At 43.2% G+C, this 20,183-nt stretch overlaps 1 protein-coding gene across 2 annotated transcripts in view; it reads left to right on the plus strand.

Annotated features, from left to right (window-relative positions):
• The first annotated feature begins 483 nt into the window (after positions 1-483).
• Positions 484-20,183, plus strand: part of SLC38A1 (solute carrier family 38 member 1) — a 41,778-nt gene continuing 22,078 nt past the window's right edge. For both annotated transcript variants that reach the window (XR_012633421.1, XM_074902994.1), the window contains exons 1-4: positions 484-709; positions 9,101-9,313; positions 16,987-17,062; positions 17,630-17,745. Coding sequence is in view for 1 of the 2 variants with exons in the window: in XM_074902994.1 (XP_074759095.1) it covers positions 9,195-9,313; positions 16,987-17,062; positions 17,630-17,745 (311 nt within the window). In the remaining variant the exon portion in view is untranslated. The remainder of the gene's footprint in view (positions 710-9,100; positions 9,314-16,986; positions 17,063-17,629; positions 17,746-20,183) is intronic.

A 20,183-nucleotide genomic window follows, 5' to 3' on the forward strand; every position in this document is an offset into this window, starting at 1 on the left:
AAGCTGTCTTGCAACAGTTGGAAATGCTCTGGCTTCTCGCACAAATAGCAGTATCTTCATCATATACATTTTGCATGATGAAACAGGAAATTGGGTAACATGATGATGCCAGATCTTCCGTGGCCATTTCAGGGAAGACGCCACAAAAATCCGGCCTGCCTGCCAGGAGGGGTTCTCCTGTGGGCAAGCGGTGGTGTAAAGAGAGAGAGAAAAATTACTTCTGTTGCTGTAAAAACTGTAAAAAATTTGGTTTCTTTTAAAGAAAGGTGCTGAACGTACGCGCGGCCGCGGAGCGGGGGGGTGCCGGGGAGCCCCACGGGTCCCCTGTCCGGGGCCACGTGCGTCCGTGTGACCGGGCGGTCCCGGGGAGGCGGCGCCGCGGGGCTCCGCGGGGCTCCGCGGGGGCTCCGCGCCCCGCAACACCTGGCGGCGCGGCCCCGGCCCCGGCCCCAACGCGGCGGCGCGCCCTGCGCGCTCCCGGCCGCCCGCCCACCTCCACATGCACACACCCGCGGCTGGAGGAGGAGCGGCATCTTCGCCGTCTTCGTTTCGCCAATTTAATTCCCCCCCCGTCCTCGCCCCTTTTTCTTAATTTAAAAAAAATTGTATTTTATTATTATCACTGTAATTATTTGTCGGGGTGCTCCGGCCGATTCACACCGGAGAGGGTGGATTATTCCTCGGGGGATCCCCGCGGCTCCTCGGGAAGGTAGGCAGCAGCTGATGCAATCGCGGGGGGACAGGGACGCGGCTCCCCGCGCAGCCTTTGTCTCCGCGCCGCGGCCGCGCAGCGCGGGCCGGAGCCCGCCGCGGGCCGCGCTTTGTCTCCGCCGTGTGCGCAGCCTCCCCACCCCCCTCCCCCGCCGGTCAAACGTGCCTCCTCGCCCCGGGGCGCTGCCGATTTCAAACCCTAAAAGCGCACATCGGGTCGGGGAGGGGATGGGGGAGCGCAGCGGCATCGCTGCGGCGGGGGCGCGGGGCGGGAGGGGACGGGGTGGGGGAGCCGGAGCCGGCCATGCGGCATCTCCCCGCGGCGGCGGGGGGGCTGCCCGCCGGGGGCTGCCGTAGCGAGCCGCTGCAGCATGCCGTTGAAAAATAAAACCACAAAAAGAAAAACAGAAAAACGGCAGTCGGCAGCTACGAGCTTGCCCTGGCAGCGGAAAAAAAAAAAAAAAAAAAAAAATCTAGAAAAAATAGTTTGAGCCCGGCGAGCGTGATGGCTGGAGCTGCGCGGCTGGGCCGCATGTGCCGCAGCCCGCGCAAGATGCGCGGCCGCGGGTTTTGCCCTGCCTTGCTGGGAAACGCTGTCGCCTTTCGCTTAAATCCAGCGCTGCCACAGGGTCAGTGCAGGTTTTACGGTATTTAGAAAATACAGGCTCGGCCCACGGCGCGCACGCCTCTGTGTGTGTGTGTGTGTGTGTGTGTGTGTGCCCGTAAATACATAGTAACAGCTAAGCTGCTCGGTTTAATGAGCCCTAGGCGAGAACAAAAAGGTGCAGGTTTGAATGCTTGGGTGTGCGTTTGCTCACGCGTATATCCGTCCACCTTACCTTTACGGCAAGAGGGTTTGTTCCATTGTTTTGCAGAGTTCGTAATGCAACCTGTAGCTAGGATGTATCTCCTTGTGAAAGAGGAGACGAGGAGGTGCGTAAACCCGTGCTTTGTTTATGGGACATTAGAAGGACTGAAATAGACCCCATGTTTAGCAGCTGCTTGTATGGAAGGCAAAGCCATAGTCTGCTTGTGCCACCAGCTGAACCCGCCACATACTCTTAGGCTATTCAGTGTCCCACGGACTGCTGTGAGGCATTTCTATTCCAAATGATTGTAACGTGTGCTTTGTGATGCTTCATTCACCTTTAGGTTTGTTTGGGTTTTAACATGTGCTTGAAAGGCAAAATGTCCATGTTATGGACCAGCCATTGTTCTAAAAGTAAAGCATTAGAAAAGGATCCTTTTTAAGTGATAAAATACATTCTGGAAGGAAAAAAAGACATTCTGACTCTAACCATCTTAGATCAGAAGTAAAAACAGCTACAGGGGGAGAAAGAGCATCATTTTTTCCATCTAACTTTTACTTGATTTGCCACCAAAATACCAACTTTGTTTAAAAAGCCTCTAAAAAGAAATTCCATCTGTTGCTGTATCAATAACTGCCCTTTTCAGGCTAGGAGCCCATGCCGAAATTGCGCTGAAATCGACTGTCAAAACCTGTCTGAAATCTAGGAATTGCCATATTGCTGGTGAGCAGAGGCCTTCTGCTGTGGCTCTGTGGAAATTCACTGACTAAAATGGGATCTGCTTCACCGTCGTACTGAATGACTCCTATTTGACTTTGACTTTTTGGAAGGGATTGTGGGTTTTTTTTCTTTTTAAGAGGCATCACAGAGAGAGCACTTCACTGAAGCACACTGCAGCATCCTCTGGATTGTCACTTGAGACTATTTATGCTGTAGTTGGACCAACTGGGCTCTCCAGCCCGGGTGAGGACAGGAGACATGTTGGCAGTGAGCACCATGTTCCACATATCCCCGTGCAGAGGATTATCCCCCGAGTTGTTCAAGGCTTTCTACAGACTGCTGTAGAACATGGAGGATCAATTGTCCTTCGTGTCCAAATCCTGCTTTTTACAAGGGTTTTAAAGGATGAAGGGGGAGGCAGAGATTTTTCAGCTGGTCTGCTTGCAGGATGCTTATCTTGGGTCTCTGTCCTACATTTTCTTGGGGGTTTTCTGGGTTTGGGGTTTGTTCTTTACCAGGGGAAGAGTGGTGACTGAGCAAAAATAGGTCTCTCCTTCCTTCCATGCTCTCCCCTGTCTTTTTCTCAGCTTGCTCATTTCTGTAGAAGCACATTTAGCACATAGTGTGACAATAACCACCACTGTAAAAGTTTGTATTGCGAAGGCAAATGAGACATTGTGGGAATATTTAAATATTCTAAGCCTGAATTCAGTATCCTTTCTGATAGCTATTTATTGCTGTGACCTTAATACAATCCAAAAAGCTTGAGCGGCCACTCTTGGGAAAAATGGCAGCTTTTTCATGTTGGAAGTGTTTCACGGCCCTTTTGTAGTTAAGTCTCATAATATTTGTGTAAGCCTGTCAGGTAAATATCACTCTGAGTCTCATACAGTCAAGAAAGCTGAAGCAAAGAAATTACTCATAAACTGGGGCAGAAAGAAGTGAGTTACATATGAACTTATGCAAAAGGTTCTTTCTTCCATAGTGCAAAACTTCTTTTAAGTAAGAATTTCAGAGCTGCTGTTTAGCTCTTTAACAAATACATCTGGATAGTCTGTTTTGTTGCTGTAAAGTCCCACTCGTACAGCACTTCCACTTTCTGTGGAAGGCAAGAGTTCGTTTATTTGTGGCAGTGCGTTCTGGGATCTCTTCAGCAAAACCAAGACTGTTGAGAGGATTTCACAGAGAAATATAATTAGGAAAAAATGTGCCTATATTCCTCTGCCAAATGCCTTCCCTAAATTGACTGGGAAGGGCTCAAAACAAAAATGTACTTAAAACCATTTTCCTTTATGGCTCATCTTTAAGTGTTTTGCCTAAAGTAATGATTCACTGGGTGAATCAGACTGGGATTTTATGATTTCTTATTTGCCTGCCTTTGATCAGCTGAGTAGCCTGTCGAGACTTAATTTGGGACTGTCTTCCCTTTCTTTATGGCAGCATGAAAGGGCAGTGTGGAGAGCAATGGGGCGGAGCAGAAACATTTTCCTGTTGCAGCGCAAGGTCACATAGTACTGAGAGAAAAGTTGAGAATCCACATTTGTGCTCATCACTTCTTTTTTATAGTATCCTTTTCTGAGCTTCCTTCTCAAGTCTTCTGCCATTTGTTTGTTTCCCCAGCCCCCACCCCCCCTTATCTTTTAACTGCTCCATCCCTCGCACTGTGGGGGCTGTGTGAGAGAGAAGGAGCCTGGAAATGAAAGGTGATGGCTTGCAGCCACCAAGCAAACAGCTGCAGCAGCTGGAAGGCCTTCTGGCTGCCACACTGCCCTCAGCCTGGCGGTGTTGCTGGTGGGCAGGACAGGCACATGCCAGCACCTCGGTGGTTTTTCATGGCACCCTCAAGCCCACCAGTTGGGCCAGGGTGAACCCCCTGCCTTCGGTCGCTCCCCCAGCTGCAGCCTGCTGCAGAGGGGCAGTACCGCGGAGCTGGAGGCAATGACATTTCAAGCACTGCAGATGTTTGTTCAGTGGATGTGAGTCAGTCTTTAATTTCCAAGAGCTTTTATTATCTCGGTGGCTCTTCTCTAATCTCTCCATTTTGTTCTTCCTGTAGATGAGGGGTACATCAGGAGCTTTATGTTCCGCATGTCAGGTGTCACTAATGCTGAACAAAAAGGAGATGGTTGCTTTCCAACCTCCCAACGTGGTACTGTTATGTATAAAGCCTACTACTGCTTTTTGTCATTTAAGTGAATAGTCTGTACACAGAGTTTCAGGCTCAGTGTTTCATTATTTATATCCGTGGTGTCTTACTGGTCATATTTCTCTTCTTTGAAAGAACTTTCAGAAGTATGAGCAAAGAAAGATGTATCACATCTCAGGCTTTGCAGGAATAAAAACAACTTGTGTGAAACTCAAGCACTGGATTCTGATGATTTGTAATGGACCAAGAGGAGTTCTTGGAAAAACTCCCTTCGAGAAGAAAGTTGAGTCATATTTCAGCTTTTAAACAAATTCTATTTAATTCCATAGTTAATTCCATTCCATATCGCCCAGTGAGTGTGCAAGGGCACATGACAAAACCCATACTCAAGAGATGGGCGAGATGGTGTCCAGCCCAACCACTTACCTCTCACATACTGGGTCAGCTTTTGGGCAGCTATGTGTCTTAAGATGGCACTTTTTGAATGATGACATCTATGAAAAAAAATTGCCTGGTGAATTAAGCCACCACCAATATCACCAGGAGTGATGATGTTACTGTTAAAAACACAACTTATAACGCAGTGTTTTCTGAGTTTACACCTCTTCGGGGTACTGCCCAGAAATAATTCATGCTTGAGCCAGCAGAAAAAATAAAGTTAGATGCCTGTGTTACTGTATTTTTCAAATACAAACTTTCTGAGCCCATTACCCCTGTTGTGGAATTTTAACAGTGCAGAAAACTGGAGTTGCAGGGATTTTTTTTTTTTTTTTTTTTTAATGTTTCAGAAGGCAATGGAGAAGATTACCCAGTTCTTGGAATGTGTTTTAATGGCTTGTGAAGGTCTCAGTGTTCTTGAGAAAAATAAACTCATTTTATCTTTTTGTGTCATCTCACAGTCCTCCTTCTGAAGTCTGTGACCAGTTGTAATCTTTCCCGTATTCTGCAAGGAGCACACGATGAATAAATCATCCATTATGGCTTTTACAAGTCATGTCATGGGATGTTTAAAGAGAAAAACAAGCTCACAGGCCAGAGCAGTGCTTTTTCTACTAAATGGAGGGGCTGGATCAGCTACCAAAGACAGACCTTTGAGGTTCCTTTAGAAGGGTCATTAGCTCTTCGTTTTCTCTCAGGGTGATTCCTGCTTCAGGAAGGATTGTTTGCCCCTCTGGGTAAAAATTTGAAGTAAGAGTAAAATTCTTATTTCTTCTTGTCGATTTATTATGTGTGTGTCTAGAGAGAGAGGTTTGATGGCAGGTCTCTGGAATTTTTCTTTTTTGGAGGTTTAAGGCTGGACAGAGTAGTGGGCACAGTGACTGGAAGCGATTGGGAATGCTACAGTCACTCTTCAGATTATTATTTACGGTCTTTCAATGTGGATTAGGAATAAAGCTCAGTCTAGGAGCTTTTGCCAACGTAGCATTTTTATTTGCATTCATTTCATGGCATTTCTTGAATGAAAAGGTCTTTAAAGTACAAATATTACAGTGCTGCTTCCAATATCTAGGTCAGCATCAACATATGGTGAATTTTTATTAGTTGAAGCAATTCTTTTTTTCTTCCCACAGCATTAGTGGCACCTATTCCTAAGGTGGTGACTTGCTTAGCTCAGCTATCCCAGTGTAGATTCTCCCTTGGGAGCAAAGCTATTGCATTTGCAGAGAGCAGCTCAGCATGGCTGCAAACCCCTCCTGTGGGCCAGGACAGGTTGTCCTCTGGCAGTGACAGGCTCCACTGTAGAGGCCAAGTGACAAGCCGGAAAGAGACACTTGACTTGTAGGGAATAAAACTTGTTGACATGAACCCTACCCTTTGGGATTATAGATTTTATTTAGATTCTGTGATTTGCTGCATCCATGAACTTGAAATTTAAAATAGGTGGTTTGGGGGTGAAATTCATGTGACCACCAATACTCCACTGACTGTGGAGGGTGCCTGGAGTGATTAGCAATGACAAAGGGTTTGTTCTGTATATATATATATATATATATATATATCTAAGGTAAACTTACCTTTGCAAAAAGTTTGCTGTTTGCATAGTGGTTTTTTCCAAGTATCACACTTCTGTCACCCTTTCCCTCTGAATCCACAAGTGCTTCACAAACTGAGTGTTATTGTTGCTATTATCATCTTAATTTTACAGATGGAGGTGCTAAGGATGAGGTGGTTATCCTTTGCCAAAGATTTGCGATGAGTTCATGCTGTGACAGTGGAAGTTTTGGTCCCCAGCCCTACTAGAACTGTCTCTTCACCCTTCTTGTGTTTTGGCGCTGAGATCAGTTTTTCTCATAGTTGGAGGTGTAATGTGTTATTTCACTCAACAGTTTTCTGATTTCAGGGGGTTTTTTTGTGAGTTTGGGGTTTTTTTCGTAAATCACTTAACTTACTAAGAACCTGTGGCAGATTCAGAGATGTGCCTGGTGTCACGCTGCTTCAGGAACAATTCATCTGCCTGACACCTGGGATCTGCTTCAATGATTGCTGGTGCTTCAGCTGGCACCGCTTGCACTAAGGTTTTGCTGCATCTTCATTCAATGAGTTTTCCATAGAGTCAGAGTTTTGGTTAAAACAAAAAAAGGTTGTCACTTTTGCACTGCAAAGATTCCTTGCAAATAAACCAGAGCGCCATTTTCCTGCCAGTCCGGCCTTGCAGCATTTCAGCTACAGAGGGGTAGAATGGCGAAGCAGGAGCTTCACGTCAGTGAGCTGTGAAGTCTGCTCTCCAGAATGCTATTTACCTCACAGGAGTGCTAATTTCAGCACTGCTTTTGAAACACTTAATGGGGAATTTATTAAGCACAGGCAACGTCAAGGCAGTTTTGAAAATCCTCCCGGGGGCCCATGATGCAAAACGGCACCCAAAGGGAAAGCTTCTCTCCTCTTGAATCTAGATGAACCTTTACATGGGTTTTTAAATGCCAGGGGACACAGATCTCTGTACAGAGGTTGTCAGGTCTATTAAGGAATTGTTTATTTTAGGAACTCATGGTCACAAGAAGCTTCAGGATTCAGCATGCTCAGTCCTTGCTACCTCAGCAGTCGCCATCTCCTGTGGCTTTATCCTTTTATAAAAAGGTCTCTCTTCCAAAATAGGTAGACTATTTTATCCCTCCAGCCTCCAGGAAGACTGTTCCGGAATGTCACTGCTAGAACCACACTCTGCTTGCCAGTCTGCATTTATTTATCATCAGCTTAAATTTTTTTTTTTTTTTTTTTTTTTTTTTTTTTTTTTAGTTGTGCCAACATTTTAACACCCGAGCAGTTGCTCCCCTGGTATCTGTAATGGAAATCTCTTCTGTAGAGGAGTTGAAAAGGACCCAGCTCATATCCCCCTAACACCATCCTCACACTGGGCTGTACCAGGCCCTGTCTGCCACCATAACCACATTCTTAGTTGCTCCTTCAGTAGAAAAGAAGAGATACTACCTTACTGTAAGCCTGGAGGCTTGCCTTTTAACTTTACACCTGTACAGTCTGGGCACTTGAGGAGATGTTAAAAGCACTTCTAAACTTTAAAACTACATTTCTGATAAAGTTTTTATGAGGAAAAAACTGCTCATTTGCAGAGCCCTTCTCTGTGTGGTATAAACCAGAAGTATTGGGTTCCATAAACTTAATTTGAAACAGGCAGATGTCATAACTGAACAAATGAACTACATTCTCCTGCCTTGACATAGTGCCCTACAAGAGCCAGGGATGTTCCTGTTTCTTTGGTTGCATGTGAGCAGTTTGATGGGTTTGTGGTAGCCCTGCGAATTTGAAAATATCCCTAAATTAATCTGGCATCTGAGTGTTCACCACGTACCCCAGGGTGAATAGCTGTTTGGCAATACTGCAGGAAATTCATTCACAGAATGAGAATTGAGAGAGTTGTGATGCAGGAGCTTGTTTGTGAATAACATCCTGTTGCCTCAGCACCACGCTGGAGTTGTAGCTCAGCCGAGAGTGGTTGGACTCTGGAAAATATTGGTCTTTCAGTTGATTTGCATTGCTAATGAGGAAATATGTCAATGCAGCAGACTTGTCTGGTCTGCCTTTGGTGTTATTCTTGGTGCTTTTATGCATCACATCTCTATCAGAGGAAAGATCACCTGATCTCTAGATAGTAACTGCTTGACACAAGATATACATTATTCTTTCTTCCTATGATACGTGAGTTTAGGGATTTGGTTTTGTCTGTTTCTGTCTTTGTTCAGAATAAGTTTAACCATACACAAAGCATCCTCTGCCCATCCTCTACCAAAAAAAGTAACATATTCGAATATCTGAAATACAGATGTTAGTAGAACAGAGTACTGAGATAACTATTCCTCTGTTCCATCCACTTAGCAACAGCATCAACACAATACATTTTTAAGTAAGAATGGAGAACATACAGAAGACGAACACCGAATATCAAAATGGGACTTACTTAAACAAGCAAATAATTTTTATTCCATTTTTATTCCTTAACCTGTAGGTGGTTAATCTTTTTTCCTGAAACAAATAGGACTGGTTTGCTCACTAGTTTACAAATACAAGTAGTGTCTTCAGCAGTGGGTTGCAGGACTGGGTAAATTTATAAGGTTAGCAAAGCTGATCTCATACTGTTCTGCAATGCATTTAGGTTGTTATAACTTGAGGTTCTTCTAAAGATAGAAAATTGGTTGTTAATGACAATCTCTCTTGTCCAGGTTTACATCTTGGGGTTTTTTTCTTGTGTTTTGTTTAGGTTGCTGACACTGTGGCTGCAGTTTACCCACGTGATACCAACCAAACACTAGTATTTGGAGAAACACTTTGATAGGTACAGTTCCTCACCCAGGATGCCTTTCAAAGCTGGATTAGAACTGACTGAATTGCAGAATATGACTGTGCCTGAAGATGATAACATCAGCAATGATTCAAATGATTTCACAGAGGTGGAAAATGGCCAGATAAATAGGTGAGTATTTTTCCATTGATGCTGCCTGTGTTAAGAAACACACTGTTTAAAAACAGCATTCTAATTTTCAGCATATATCTTGAATTATTCATTACCAAGTCATGCTCCATTTGAAGATGTAATTTGAATTTCATATGTGACATCTGTTGGGCATAGGCTGCAACAGCAGATAAAGCAAACAGAGTGGCAATTTATTCATCGTTTGGAATCCTTCAAATTAGTCTAATAAAATGCACAAACATATAATGTAGCAAAAACCCAACATTTTGAAATGTCTGCTTACACTCAGCAAAGAAGTAATAATAATTAATACAATTAGACCAACAGCATAACTTGGGGCAAATCTCTTTGTTGACCTTTTGATCTCTGATATGACAGTTTTAACCTGCCTGGCCACCTCCATGCATCCAAGTTCCCCGGGGATATACAGCTGGTGTGGTTGGCAGCAGGTGTAGTCCCAGTCCACATTCACAGTTGAGCAACATAAACCAGGCAGTGGCTGCTGCTCTCTGAGGCAGGGATCACAAGAAACTGGTAAAACAGACTTACACCTAACTCATGTCAAGTTTAAAAAATGCTCCTATTTATCAATATTGGTGAAAATCATCAGGTTTGTTTAAATTATTAAGTTGTTGGCTTTTCCTCTAAGCTGTAAAGTCATTTCCAAAGAGCAGCCTGTTCCACCTGAGAGCGACTCTTCAGGCCTTCCTAGCAGCCTCCAACAGGTGCTGAGCTGTCCTGTTCACAGCAAAGACACGCTGACAGACACTCTTTGGGTTTTGTGAACTGTAAAACAAGAAGCTGTTTTTCAATCAAACTTCCTGTTCAAATATTGCAAACCAAGGTGGAGCACACCCGCCGGCCGGTGCCTGTGCAGGGATCCAGCCCTGCCCAGCCTCTGCCAGCACATCATCCTGGTCCTTTATGGCTGGGCTGCTGCCATCTGTGTTTATGGTTTTTAAAAACCTCTTTCTCTTTCCCTTTCTTCTTTTTGGCAGCAGCTTCTCTGGATACCCAAAGAAACTCACTTTCTAGTGTGTAAAAACAAAATTAAGAACTGTTTTTTATCCAAGTGAGGGTAGAGTCGTGTGGCTCTCACATCTGTGCGGGTGGACAAGGAGTTTGGTGGCGGGTGCAGGAATAAGCACTGGGCATTGGCCATGCCATGCCCATAGCAGAACCAGCCAGCCATACCCTGGGACCAAGCAGGGGGCCCTGGCTGGTGGTGTGGGCAAGCCCTCTGGCAGAAGGTTGCCAACCTGCCCCACCCAGGGGAAGTCCTGGGGCGGTCACCAGCTGTGCTGTGTAGCGGTGCGACCGCAGTACAGCTGCACTGATGAAGATTAGAGCTGGTCAGGAATTTTCTGATGCAACTGCTTTGATGGAAAGTGCCAAAACAAAATGCGAACCACTTCTATAAAAAAAAACCCAAACAAAACAGAAAGGCAAGACAAGAAACAAAAACCCCTCCACCTTTGCCAAAACAAAACAGTTCCAGTATGAACCTGCTTGCTTTCCTGCTGGCTCACTCACTTCATAAGGCAAGGAGCTCAGGGGCTGACAGTGGCAAATTTGCTCCCTGGAGCCTGCCAAGGATTTATATCCTTGAGAGAAGGAATGGCTGCACCAGGCTGGCTGCACCTCCCCAGTGCTTTGGCAGGTGCCACCAGTAACTTATGGGAAAAAACCCTGTTACAGCTTTATCTGTTAGAGAATGTTTATGGAGGGTGGGGAAGGAGCGTGCCATATATGCCTGATCCTCGGGAGTCACAGTATGCTTTGTGGAGTTTGGGCGTAGCAAGAGTGGCAAGGTCTGGGTCAGATCCCGACTGCATGCGAAGGGAAGAAGAAAAAAAGTGGGGTGAGGAAAGAGCGTCAGAAACTCAGGGGCAGAATTTCTGATTATTGTTCTGGCTTTTTGAGCAGATTAACATATTCCACAATTTTCCATTCCTTTCTGGATAACGTTTTTCCTCTGCAGTATCATTTTGTTGTAGGATGTAGCCTGTTACGGGTGTCTATTACCCCTCTGCCAGGGTGCTCACAGGACAGCTGCTTACTCATGCATCTCATGCATGAGTATTTTGCACTGTATATCCCAGTGTGTTCATGTTCCCCTCCATGTCTAAAAGAAGGGTGTCAAGGCAGCTCACACTGACCACAGCTTCGAGAGCAGCAGCATGTTGGCACCAGCGCAGTCCTGTCACCATCCCCTTGGGGCCGCGGCTGGGGCGGAGCCACCCGTGGCCACTGCCCTGTGCAAGCACCTCCCTGCCAACACGGGTGATGAGCCGGCAGGCAGACCCTGCTCTGTACCCTGTGCCAAACACATCCTGAAAGGATGTGGTTATTTCCTTTCTATAACTATTTTGGCAAATGCCCTGTCTCCATGGAATAAGAGGTTAACGGGCTCACAGAAGGACGGATTTTGTGCTGCGTGGCACATGGTGCAAGGCCTTGTGAAACTCCAAAGTCCATCAAAATCAGTGGGACTTTTTCTGTTGATTTCACTTGAGCTTTAGATTAGATCTGTAATTTTCAACTAATTTTTTTTGTTGTTGTTTCAACCTGTTCGATTTTGAACTCTGTATTTAATTTTAAACATTTTTTACTTCCAGTGCATAGTTTTTCAAGGTCAATGTAGAGCAGAATTTTTAAGGGTCTTTTGGAGAAGGTACACCAGGGAGAAGCTGATTCCAGGTCTGGTTGAAAAATCCAAATATTTCTTGATCTTGGAAAAGAATTCTCTAGTTTCCTTTGGATTTCCAGCCTTTTCTGGGCCTAAATATTCATTTATATATGCAGTTTTATGCAGGGAGGGGATGTTGTTTGGAAAGGGCTGTATTGGGAGGGGTTTTTCTTTGTGTGCAGATGTTGAATTTCTTCTGGGAATGTCATTAAAGAGATTTGCATCAAATCCAGACATGGATTTGGTTACTTTTAACCGTGTATCCTGGCTATAAAACTTTGCCATCTCCGCACATAACTGTAAACCATTATTTACATGACTCATTCCTTATCTGTAACTATGATGATGCTCTCGGGAAGCGGATGGCTGCATGCCTGTCTTGGTTTACAACTACTACTAAGTTATCAGCACCCCTTGTTCAGTTAACAAGGTTGTTAGTAGGTATACCCAGAACTGGTCCAAGTTTCATAGTGTAAATCAGACCAAGGTTTCTTCTGCATTTCTTGTTCCCGCCTGCCATGGAAATCTTTGCCATTGCTCAAGTTAGTGCTCAGTTTAAGAAGCTGCCTAAGGATAAAGTTCTGTCATCTTGTCAAAACTAGCTTTCCCTAACAAATGTTTAAGGCATTGTCAAATATCACTTTAATTATGTTTAAACATATCTGAGATGGCTAAATGGTTTTTGGCTAAGTCTGCTTAGCCAAAATGGTTAGCTTGGGGATATCACCTTAATCAAATATTTCTCATTCAAGTCCTTTAATTAATTAAAATTTGGAAACTGTAGTTAAACATGGTCCTTTTAAAGCCACTTTATCAATACGATTAATTTTCTACTTTGTGCTAAATCAAACCAGGAAAAGAATTAGATGAAGAAATTCTTTCCAAGCCAACCATGAGGCTTCATGCATTGCAAGAATGAGCTGATTATTTTTTGGCCAGGATATTTTATTAATGTATCTGAAATGTTCTGTATAAGCTGTTCTTACTCAGCTGTGATGTAGAAAACACAAGAGGAAAGCAGAAGCATATAAGAACAGGTTATGTCTTTTAATGATGAGTAAAGTGTTTGAAATGAAGACAACAAACAGCGAAAATGGATTTCATGCTTGTCAGGGAGTCACAAAGCTTTGATGGCACAGACGGTCCTACTGCGCATTTCCACAACACCTGTCACAGTGGCCTCTGGTCCTTGGGAGGGCTGCAGAGGCTAGAGTAAGCAGTCATTTCATTTCATTCATGTCATATTTATAAAGGTCAAATATACAACATTCTGTGACAATGAATAGTTCGTTTTCTAAGTGCATCTATTAAGCAAAGCAGAGGCATGTCACAGTTTAACTAGAAATTCCAATATTCCAACATATGCTCCCTTTTATATGCTATAGGGGAAAAAAAAAAAAAGTTTATAAAAAGCAAAATCTTGAGAAAATTTGTTTCTGTTGAATCTATTGGATTACATTCCCCCTATTTTTATTAATTTTTTTTTTTGAATTTAGATTCAGTAATACATTCCATCTATGGAAACCTTAGGCTGTCGTACAGTACATCCACCCCACCTACTGAGTGTGATCCCAAGGCAGCCTTCTCGTCTGGACTTGCAGGTTAAGTTACCTGCAATGGCAGATGCAGCACAGTCTTGGGATCAGGCAGACCCCACAGCCCCCACCACTGCACCAGTCCTGAGCTTTCTGGGCAAGCCGTCCTGGGGCTGGGAGGCAGCAGCTGGGAAGCACCCTTTAAAAAAGCTGGGCGCAATGCTATGTACCCTGTGGTTTGGGAGCCTGGTAGCCACATTCCCATGTCTGACTTTGCCCTCCCATATACATCACACAGCACAAATGGAGAAAAACGTGCAGTGTGACATTGTAAATGTGGGGTGGGTAAGGATCTTGGCTTAGGAGACGAGAGGCTGAACATGAATCCCAGTTCATATTAATGTAGGACTAACTCAAATGAAAATACTTTGGATCAATTTATCAAATCAGACCAGTTTTCTTAAGGTCCCATCCAGAAGGAAATAATGTGTTTGTTGTCCACAGAAGATAACAGTCCTACAGAAGCTGTTTGTCAGAAGTATTCTAACAGAAAGTCCCACGGTTGCTTTATATTCAAGCAATATTACTCAAGTGTTGTCTTTTTCATGTTTTAATACTTTAACAATAATTTTAATTTAAATTTAATACCAGGTGGCAATAATACTAGTATCGACAAATTGGTTAGTTTTGTAATTATTAAGGGGGGGACTGACTGCAGAGGGATGAGGAGAAGTGGGGAGAGCAGACTAGTTACTTCTGTCACAACTCTGACAAAATCTAAAATGACACATGATCTCCATAAATGACAGAAGAAGGCAAAGTCCACAGATGTTCCCAGCAGCACTTACAAATCCAAAAGAGACAAAACTCTTCTCTGTGCTTCTGCCTGTACAAACTGCCTGCGGGGTGTTTCAAGAGAGAACTGGAATGTCTTTTTCAAACCATTCACACTCTGCTGCCTGCGTTCAAGAGACGGGCTTTAAACAGACATGAAAAAAAAAAAAAGCACACGCTCTGAATCAGGTTGAGATTTTATTCCATGAGGATGAAATACCTAAACAGTGAGCTTTGGAAAGTTAATCTTAGAAGTGGTTGCTTTTCACTTCTTAAAACAGTAGGGGAGGTTCAGCCATCTATTCCAGCTGCGTTAGGGCTTGTAAACCTGGCACACTGTCCATATTTTGCAGCAAATTAGCTGCAGAAGTTAGTAGTTGAAGAAATAAAGGAGAAGCCTGTAGTTGTTTTTTATTGATATCAAGGAAGTCAAAGCAGACCAAGGGGTAGGAGTGAAAGTTGCAACAAAACAGCAAAAATACTACATGCATTTTGCCAGCTATGCCCAGATTTAAGGGATAAAGTCAAAATGTGTATACAGGTCCCAATGTGTCAGCTGTGAAAGCCAAGTCAGCAGCATCACAACTGCATGATTTTGGCATATGCTTAGAAGCTGTGCTAGCATCTATTGCTCGTAATTAGGCCACAACTGGGGTAGTAGGGAAGTTTGACAGAGCTTTGTCTTTATGAGTTCATGGTTATATTACCAGGCTGAATACCGCTGGATGTACTCAAATGATGCACCCTCCTGAGTCACAGTTTGAACTATACATCCCCAGCCAGTAGACATTCCCAGCTGTGGGAAAGTCCCATCAGTGCTGCTCTTTGCGTTCAGCCTGTTGTTTGTCTATTTTAATATAAGAAGAGCCACCTTAATTTATCTACAGCAAAAAAGGTCTCTGACACTTGGTGACAGCCTCTGGTTAGGTATGTAACATGTACAATGACTGATGCATTAGCCAGTGCAGCATAAGAACCATCTGTGGATTAACAAAGATGCCAGGGACTTAATTGTGCATAAACCTTCAAAAGATGAAAAGCTGAAAGAAAGGTTTATACAAACTAAAATGTTTTCTGAAGGGAGGATCTGGGAGAAGAGAACAGCTCATCCAGATCAGAAGTGTTGTAAATCCCAAGGATACCAACACAGACGCAGGAGGCAAATCTTGTTCTGGTGACGTTAAGTTCCTAAATGTGGATATATCAAGGACACAGAACACATAAAGGGTGCAGAGAAAGAAAAGCTGTTTATTCCATGTTTCCCTGCACAGAAATGTTTAATTTTGCTCTATGGTGAATTCATTATTGAGTTTTGAAAGACGTTTAAGTGAAAATGCAGTAGCCCAGAATGGTGCGCCAGCAGAGCATGTTGCCTGGTTCAGGGTGGCCCAGGTAGTGCTGGCTGCATGCAGCACCTCTTCCTCCTCTTAACTCTGGCCATACCAACCCTACGGTGGCAATTTAGGGTTTTGTAGGGTGCCACACTGTCACCCGACACTGAGGGGGCAGACAGGGTCTTTTAGGGATCCTTGTCAGAATGATGACAGCACTAAATCGTAATTACAATTAAAGCTTTATTTTCTTACCAGGATATTATGATTAGTGTAACACAGAATTTATTATTAGAATGGCACAGGATTTCTACAAGCAGAATCAGTGTAGTACAATCTGTAAGTAGCATAATACAATTAATAATACAACTTATGATTTCTAATCAGCTGGACCCTCTGCAGATCGGGTCAGATTTTAATACATGGTTTCCTGCATCAGTGTAACAATCACAATCTAGCCTCAAAATCATATAAAGAATACGAATCATTCCCTCACCCTCGGAGGAAGCAGATAACTGTGGGGGTGTCCCTGGTGGGGATGTCCCTGGCCACCAGAGGCCCCAGGTCTCACTGTCCAGCAGCAGCTCCTGTCCAGGTTCCCCAATTTAGACTAACTGTTTGCTTTTACAGCCAGTGCTCTGGGTGCTGTTACGCTTACCTCTTCTGTGAGGGGGTCATCACCACAAGATGGTGCGCCGGGTGCCTGGGACCTTCAAGGCTGGCAAGGAAGGGAGTAATCTAGCTGGCATCCAGGAGTCTTGAGGCCGATAGGGAGGGGAAGAAGAAATCTGTTTGATTTGTCTATCTGGTTCACAGGACCTTCTGGGCCTGATAATGAGGGAAAGGGAATAAATACATGACCCGCTCAATCACAGAGAACGGCTGCTTGCCTTATATGCTAACCACTGAGCAGGGGTCAGGAGGAGGGAGTACCAGTCACACACACCTCTGCAGGACACCTGAAGAGGTATCTCCTCTTAGTGTATTGCAAACAAATTACTTTCCTTCCACAAAATCGGTGCTGCTGCTTTACTAAAGTTCCTAAAAGACCATTCTGTATATGTACATTTGTTTTGATCATGTGCTAGTGTTACCTTTATTGATGTCCAATGTACACTAGTATCAGTGAAGCATAATCTGGCTCATTAAATAGTTATGAGTTTAACCTCTTTTCGCATACAGTTTTTATACATTTCATATTTTGTAATCACATGCTGTTCATGGAATTAATGTGTTCACATTTTCTAAACACTTGCTGTAAATAAATCCTTTGACTTCTTTTAGCAAGTTTATTTCGGATCGAGAAAGCAGACGAAGTCTCACAAACAGCCACCTGGAGAAGAAAAAATGTGATGAATATGTAAGTATCTCTTAGTGTTCTTTCCCCTGTCAAAATGAACTATTATGTTGTGTATGTGAAGGGCCTTTAGACATGGTCTTCAAAAGTGTTGGGCACACACAGCTGTAACTGAAATTAAGGTTCCAGTAGGAACTGCCTGTGTTCAGCACTTAAAAGACAAAAAACCCAAGCATTTTGTTCTGGTTGAAGCAAGGGAATCCCTCTGGCCTGTGTTTGGCAGGAAGTCCTGGTAGTTCCTATGGTCTTGTGACATATAAATCACGCACCTAAGATGTTTCACAGGCATAGTGAAAGATGGGGTTTAAAATGACAGGTGTAGTAGGAGTTGTATATTGCCTCTACCACTCACGTCGGCTTCCAAGATCTACAGGACAGTGATGAGAATGTAGCTGTGACAGGCTTCAGTGATGCTTTTTCCTCTTTCAAACCAATTTTTAAGTCATTTCCATAACTTAAGTTACTTATACCAAATATATCGCAAAACGTATTGAATTACGCTTGAAGCGTAAATGCGTTTCCCTGCTCCGTTCCAAGCTGCTGCTGACTTACCTGTCTTTACTCCTCCAGATCCCAGGAACTACTTCGCTGGGAATGTCCGTCTTCAACCTCAGCAATGCAATCATGGGCAGTGGTATTTTGGGTCTTGCTTTTGCCTTGGCCAACACAGGAATTCTCCTTTTTCTGTAAGTATTCGCGTGGTGAGTAGCTGATCTCCATGCAGTTTCACTGCGTTTAGCCAATGTGTACGCTGCCAGCAAGCAGAGGGATTTATACTTCATCTGTAATCACATACAGCATTCAAGCCTGAAAATGTTAGCTACAAGTTTCAGACATCTTTTTCCAGTCAGATTTTTTTGGGGGAAAAGCCACTACTTGTAATGCTAGAGCAAATTAAGCCCATGTTATTTACTGCAGACCTGAGCCTAGCCAAGGATTTTTCCTATGGTCCACAAGCCATAGATATATCGGAAATATTCAGTAGTAACAGTTGCAGTGGGATAGTGCCTAGTTCTTATTTGTGTCACAGCATCTCCATAGCTTTCGTCAAAGCATAGTGCAATAACTGCTTTTTTTTTTTTAACCAAGAAAAAGAATATTTATATTCCTTTATATATTACATATAATATTTTCATCTCACTCCCACAGTTTCTTCAGTTTCTTCTGTGAGAGTTCTTGAGAGCCAACATAAATATAGCCAAGATTTTAGTGTAAAAAAAGAGTTGAGGTAGAGTACTTAACTCCAGCAAAAGAGAGGCATTTTGTAAAGGAGAATTTTATAGTTTAAAAATGACACAGTGCCAGCGAATGAGTAAGACACAGTGTTATTCTGTGTTATTCTGAATCGCAGTATGAGACATTTCATTGTGAAAAGTGATTGTTGAAAAATCAGTTGGGAATTGTGTGCAGATTTCAGTGATAAATGTTCATTGAGGGAAGAAATACAGCCATTTACAGTCTTTGAGAACTGTTCAACACGGTTATTGAGATTACAAATTACTCTAAAGAGATGTCATTTCTTGAATGTCATATCTAAAAATCTAGAACTTTTATATTTCTTACGTTTTTGGGAAATATTTAATACGAGCCCAGTATATAGCAGAGTGGATAGCCAAAGTGGTACGTATAGCCATCTGCTCTGGGATTTTGTGCCAGGATAGCTACGTTCATGCTGCTACCTTAGAGTTTGCTGTGGTTGGATAAAATCTAGGAATAATCCAAGGAGTTAATCCATTTACAGTAATAATGTACAGTGTCTTATAATTGTGTTGTCACTAAGCTAGGCTATAAAGTAGCCAGACTCTAGGTTTTTCTTATGCAGAATGGCTGAGTTTATTTCAGTTTTGCTGCCTTTTTTTACCCATTACTCTTAACCTGGATGTGATACCCATGCCCTGACAAACATACCTCTGACAGTGCAGAGTAGTGGTTGCAAAAACTGCTGTAACCAGAAAAAAAAAAAAAGTTACCTCTCTTCAGCCTTGCTACCTCTTCTATGATAATCATGTCTCAGCCAAGGAGCACTCTCAATTTCTCCTTAGTGCTTTACTTTTCTATAATCTCATCCTCTTCTTTCAACAGTTTTTCATGAGAGTTAAGTGAAATAGGAAATGTGTTGACTCTAAAGGATGTAAAAAGGCTGTTTCTTTTAAGTGAAGTAGATCAGACCAGTGAAACTTCAGAGAAAGAAGATCAGAGAAACTTCTAACAACATGTGATGGTGACTGGGCTCGTCTTGGTCTGAGTAGTGAGTGTGTAGATCTGTTACCATCACATTGTATGAAAAGCTGCCAAACCTAAATGTAGAGATATACAGTAAATAACAGAGTTATTCTCCACAGAATTATCTGTGTGTGTTTAAAAGTGGATAATTATTTTTGTTAACTTTATAATGCCTTTAGATCTGGTGGCCTGGAGATAGACCAGCCCACTGAAATCCAAGGTAAGGAAGTTAGCAGGACCTAACTGACCAGGCTAGCAGAGCTCTGTGCCCTCTGAAGACTGGAGATACAGGATCCTAATGTGCTGTCTATGTCTGTAGTTATGCCTGAAAGTTGAACTGCTTTAATGTTCTTTTATCATACAATAATCTCAGAGTTAAACCCAGTCTATTAGTATTAGATTTTTTCTGACCCTCTCGCTCAATGCATTTTTCTCATAAATGTATATAGTTCTGCTGCTGCTATCACAGGGAGATCTTAGAACTATTTCTGCTTTACAAGTGATTAGAGTCCTGGCAGTGCTTTCGTTGCTTTTTGCACATGAGAAAGCACTTAAATTCATTACTCTTGAGTAGCACAGTTCTGGAAAGTTTCTGGGTTGCTTTATCCAGTATTGGCATGCACTATCCCTGAAAAGTAGAAAGCAGAGACAGAAAAATTAAAGGAGCATTTCCAGCACTAACAAAAGAGACCCAGCCTGATTTGCACTCTCACATCTTTTAGGATCTTGCAGTGTGAAGTGTGCACTGCCATGCACACCTGGATCAGTTTAGATCCTATATTCTTGGCATAGGACACGCAAAATAAACATGACAGTGAGTATATATTCTCACATCCTATCTGCATAACTTAGTGCCATAGCAAAGCATCATGCTTTTTAGGCAAAACAATTGAGGTAGGAA

This window comes from Athene noctua, chromosome 3 (assembly GCF_965140245.1).
Source record: "Athene noctua chromosome 3, bAthNoc1.hap1.1, whole genome shotgun sequence".
In the NCBI taxonomy this organism is placed as follows: Eukaryota; Metazoa; Chordata; class Aves; order Strigiformes; family Strigidae; genus Athene; species Athene noctua.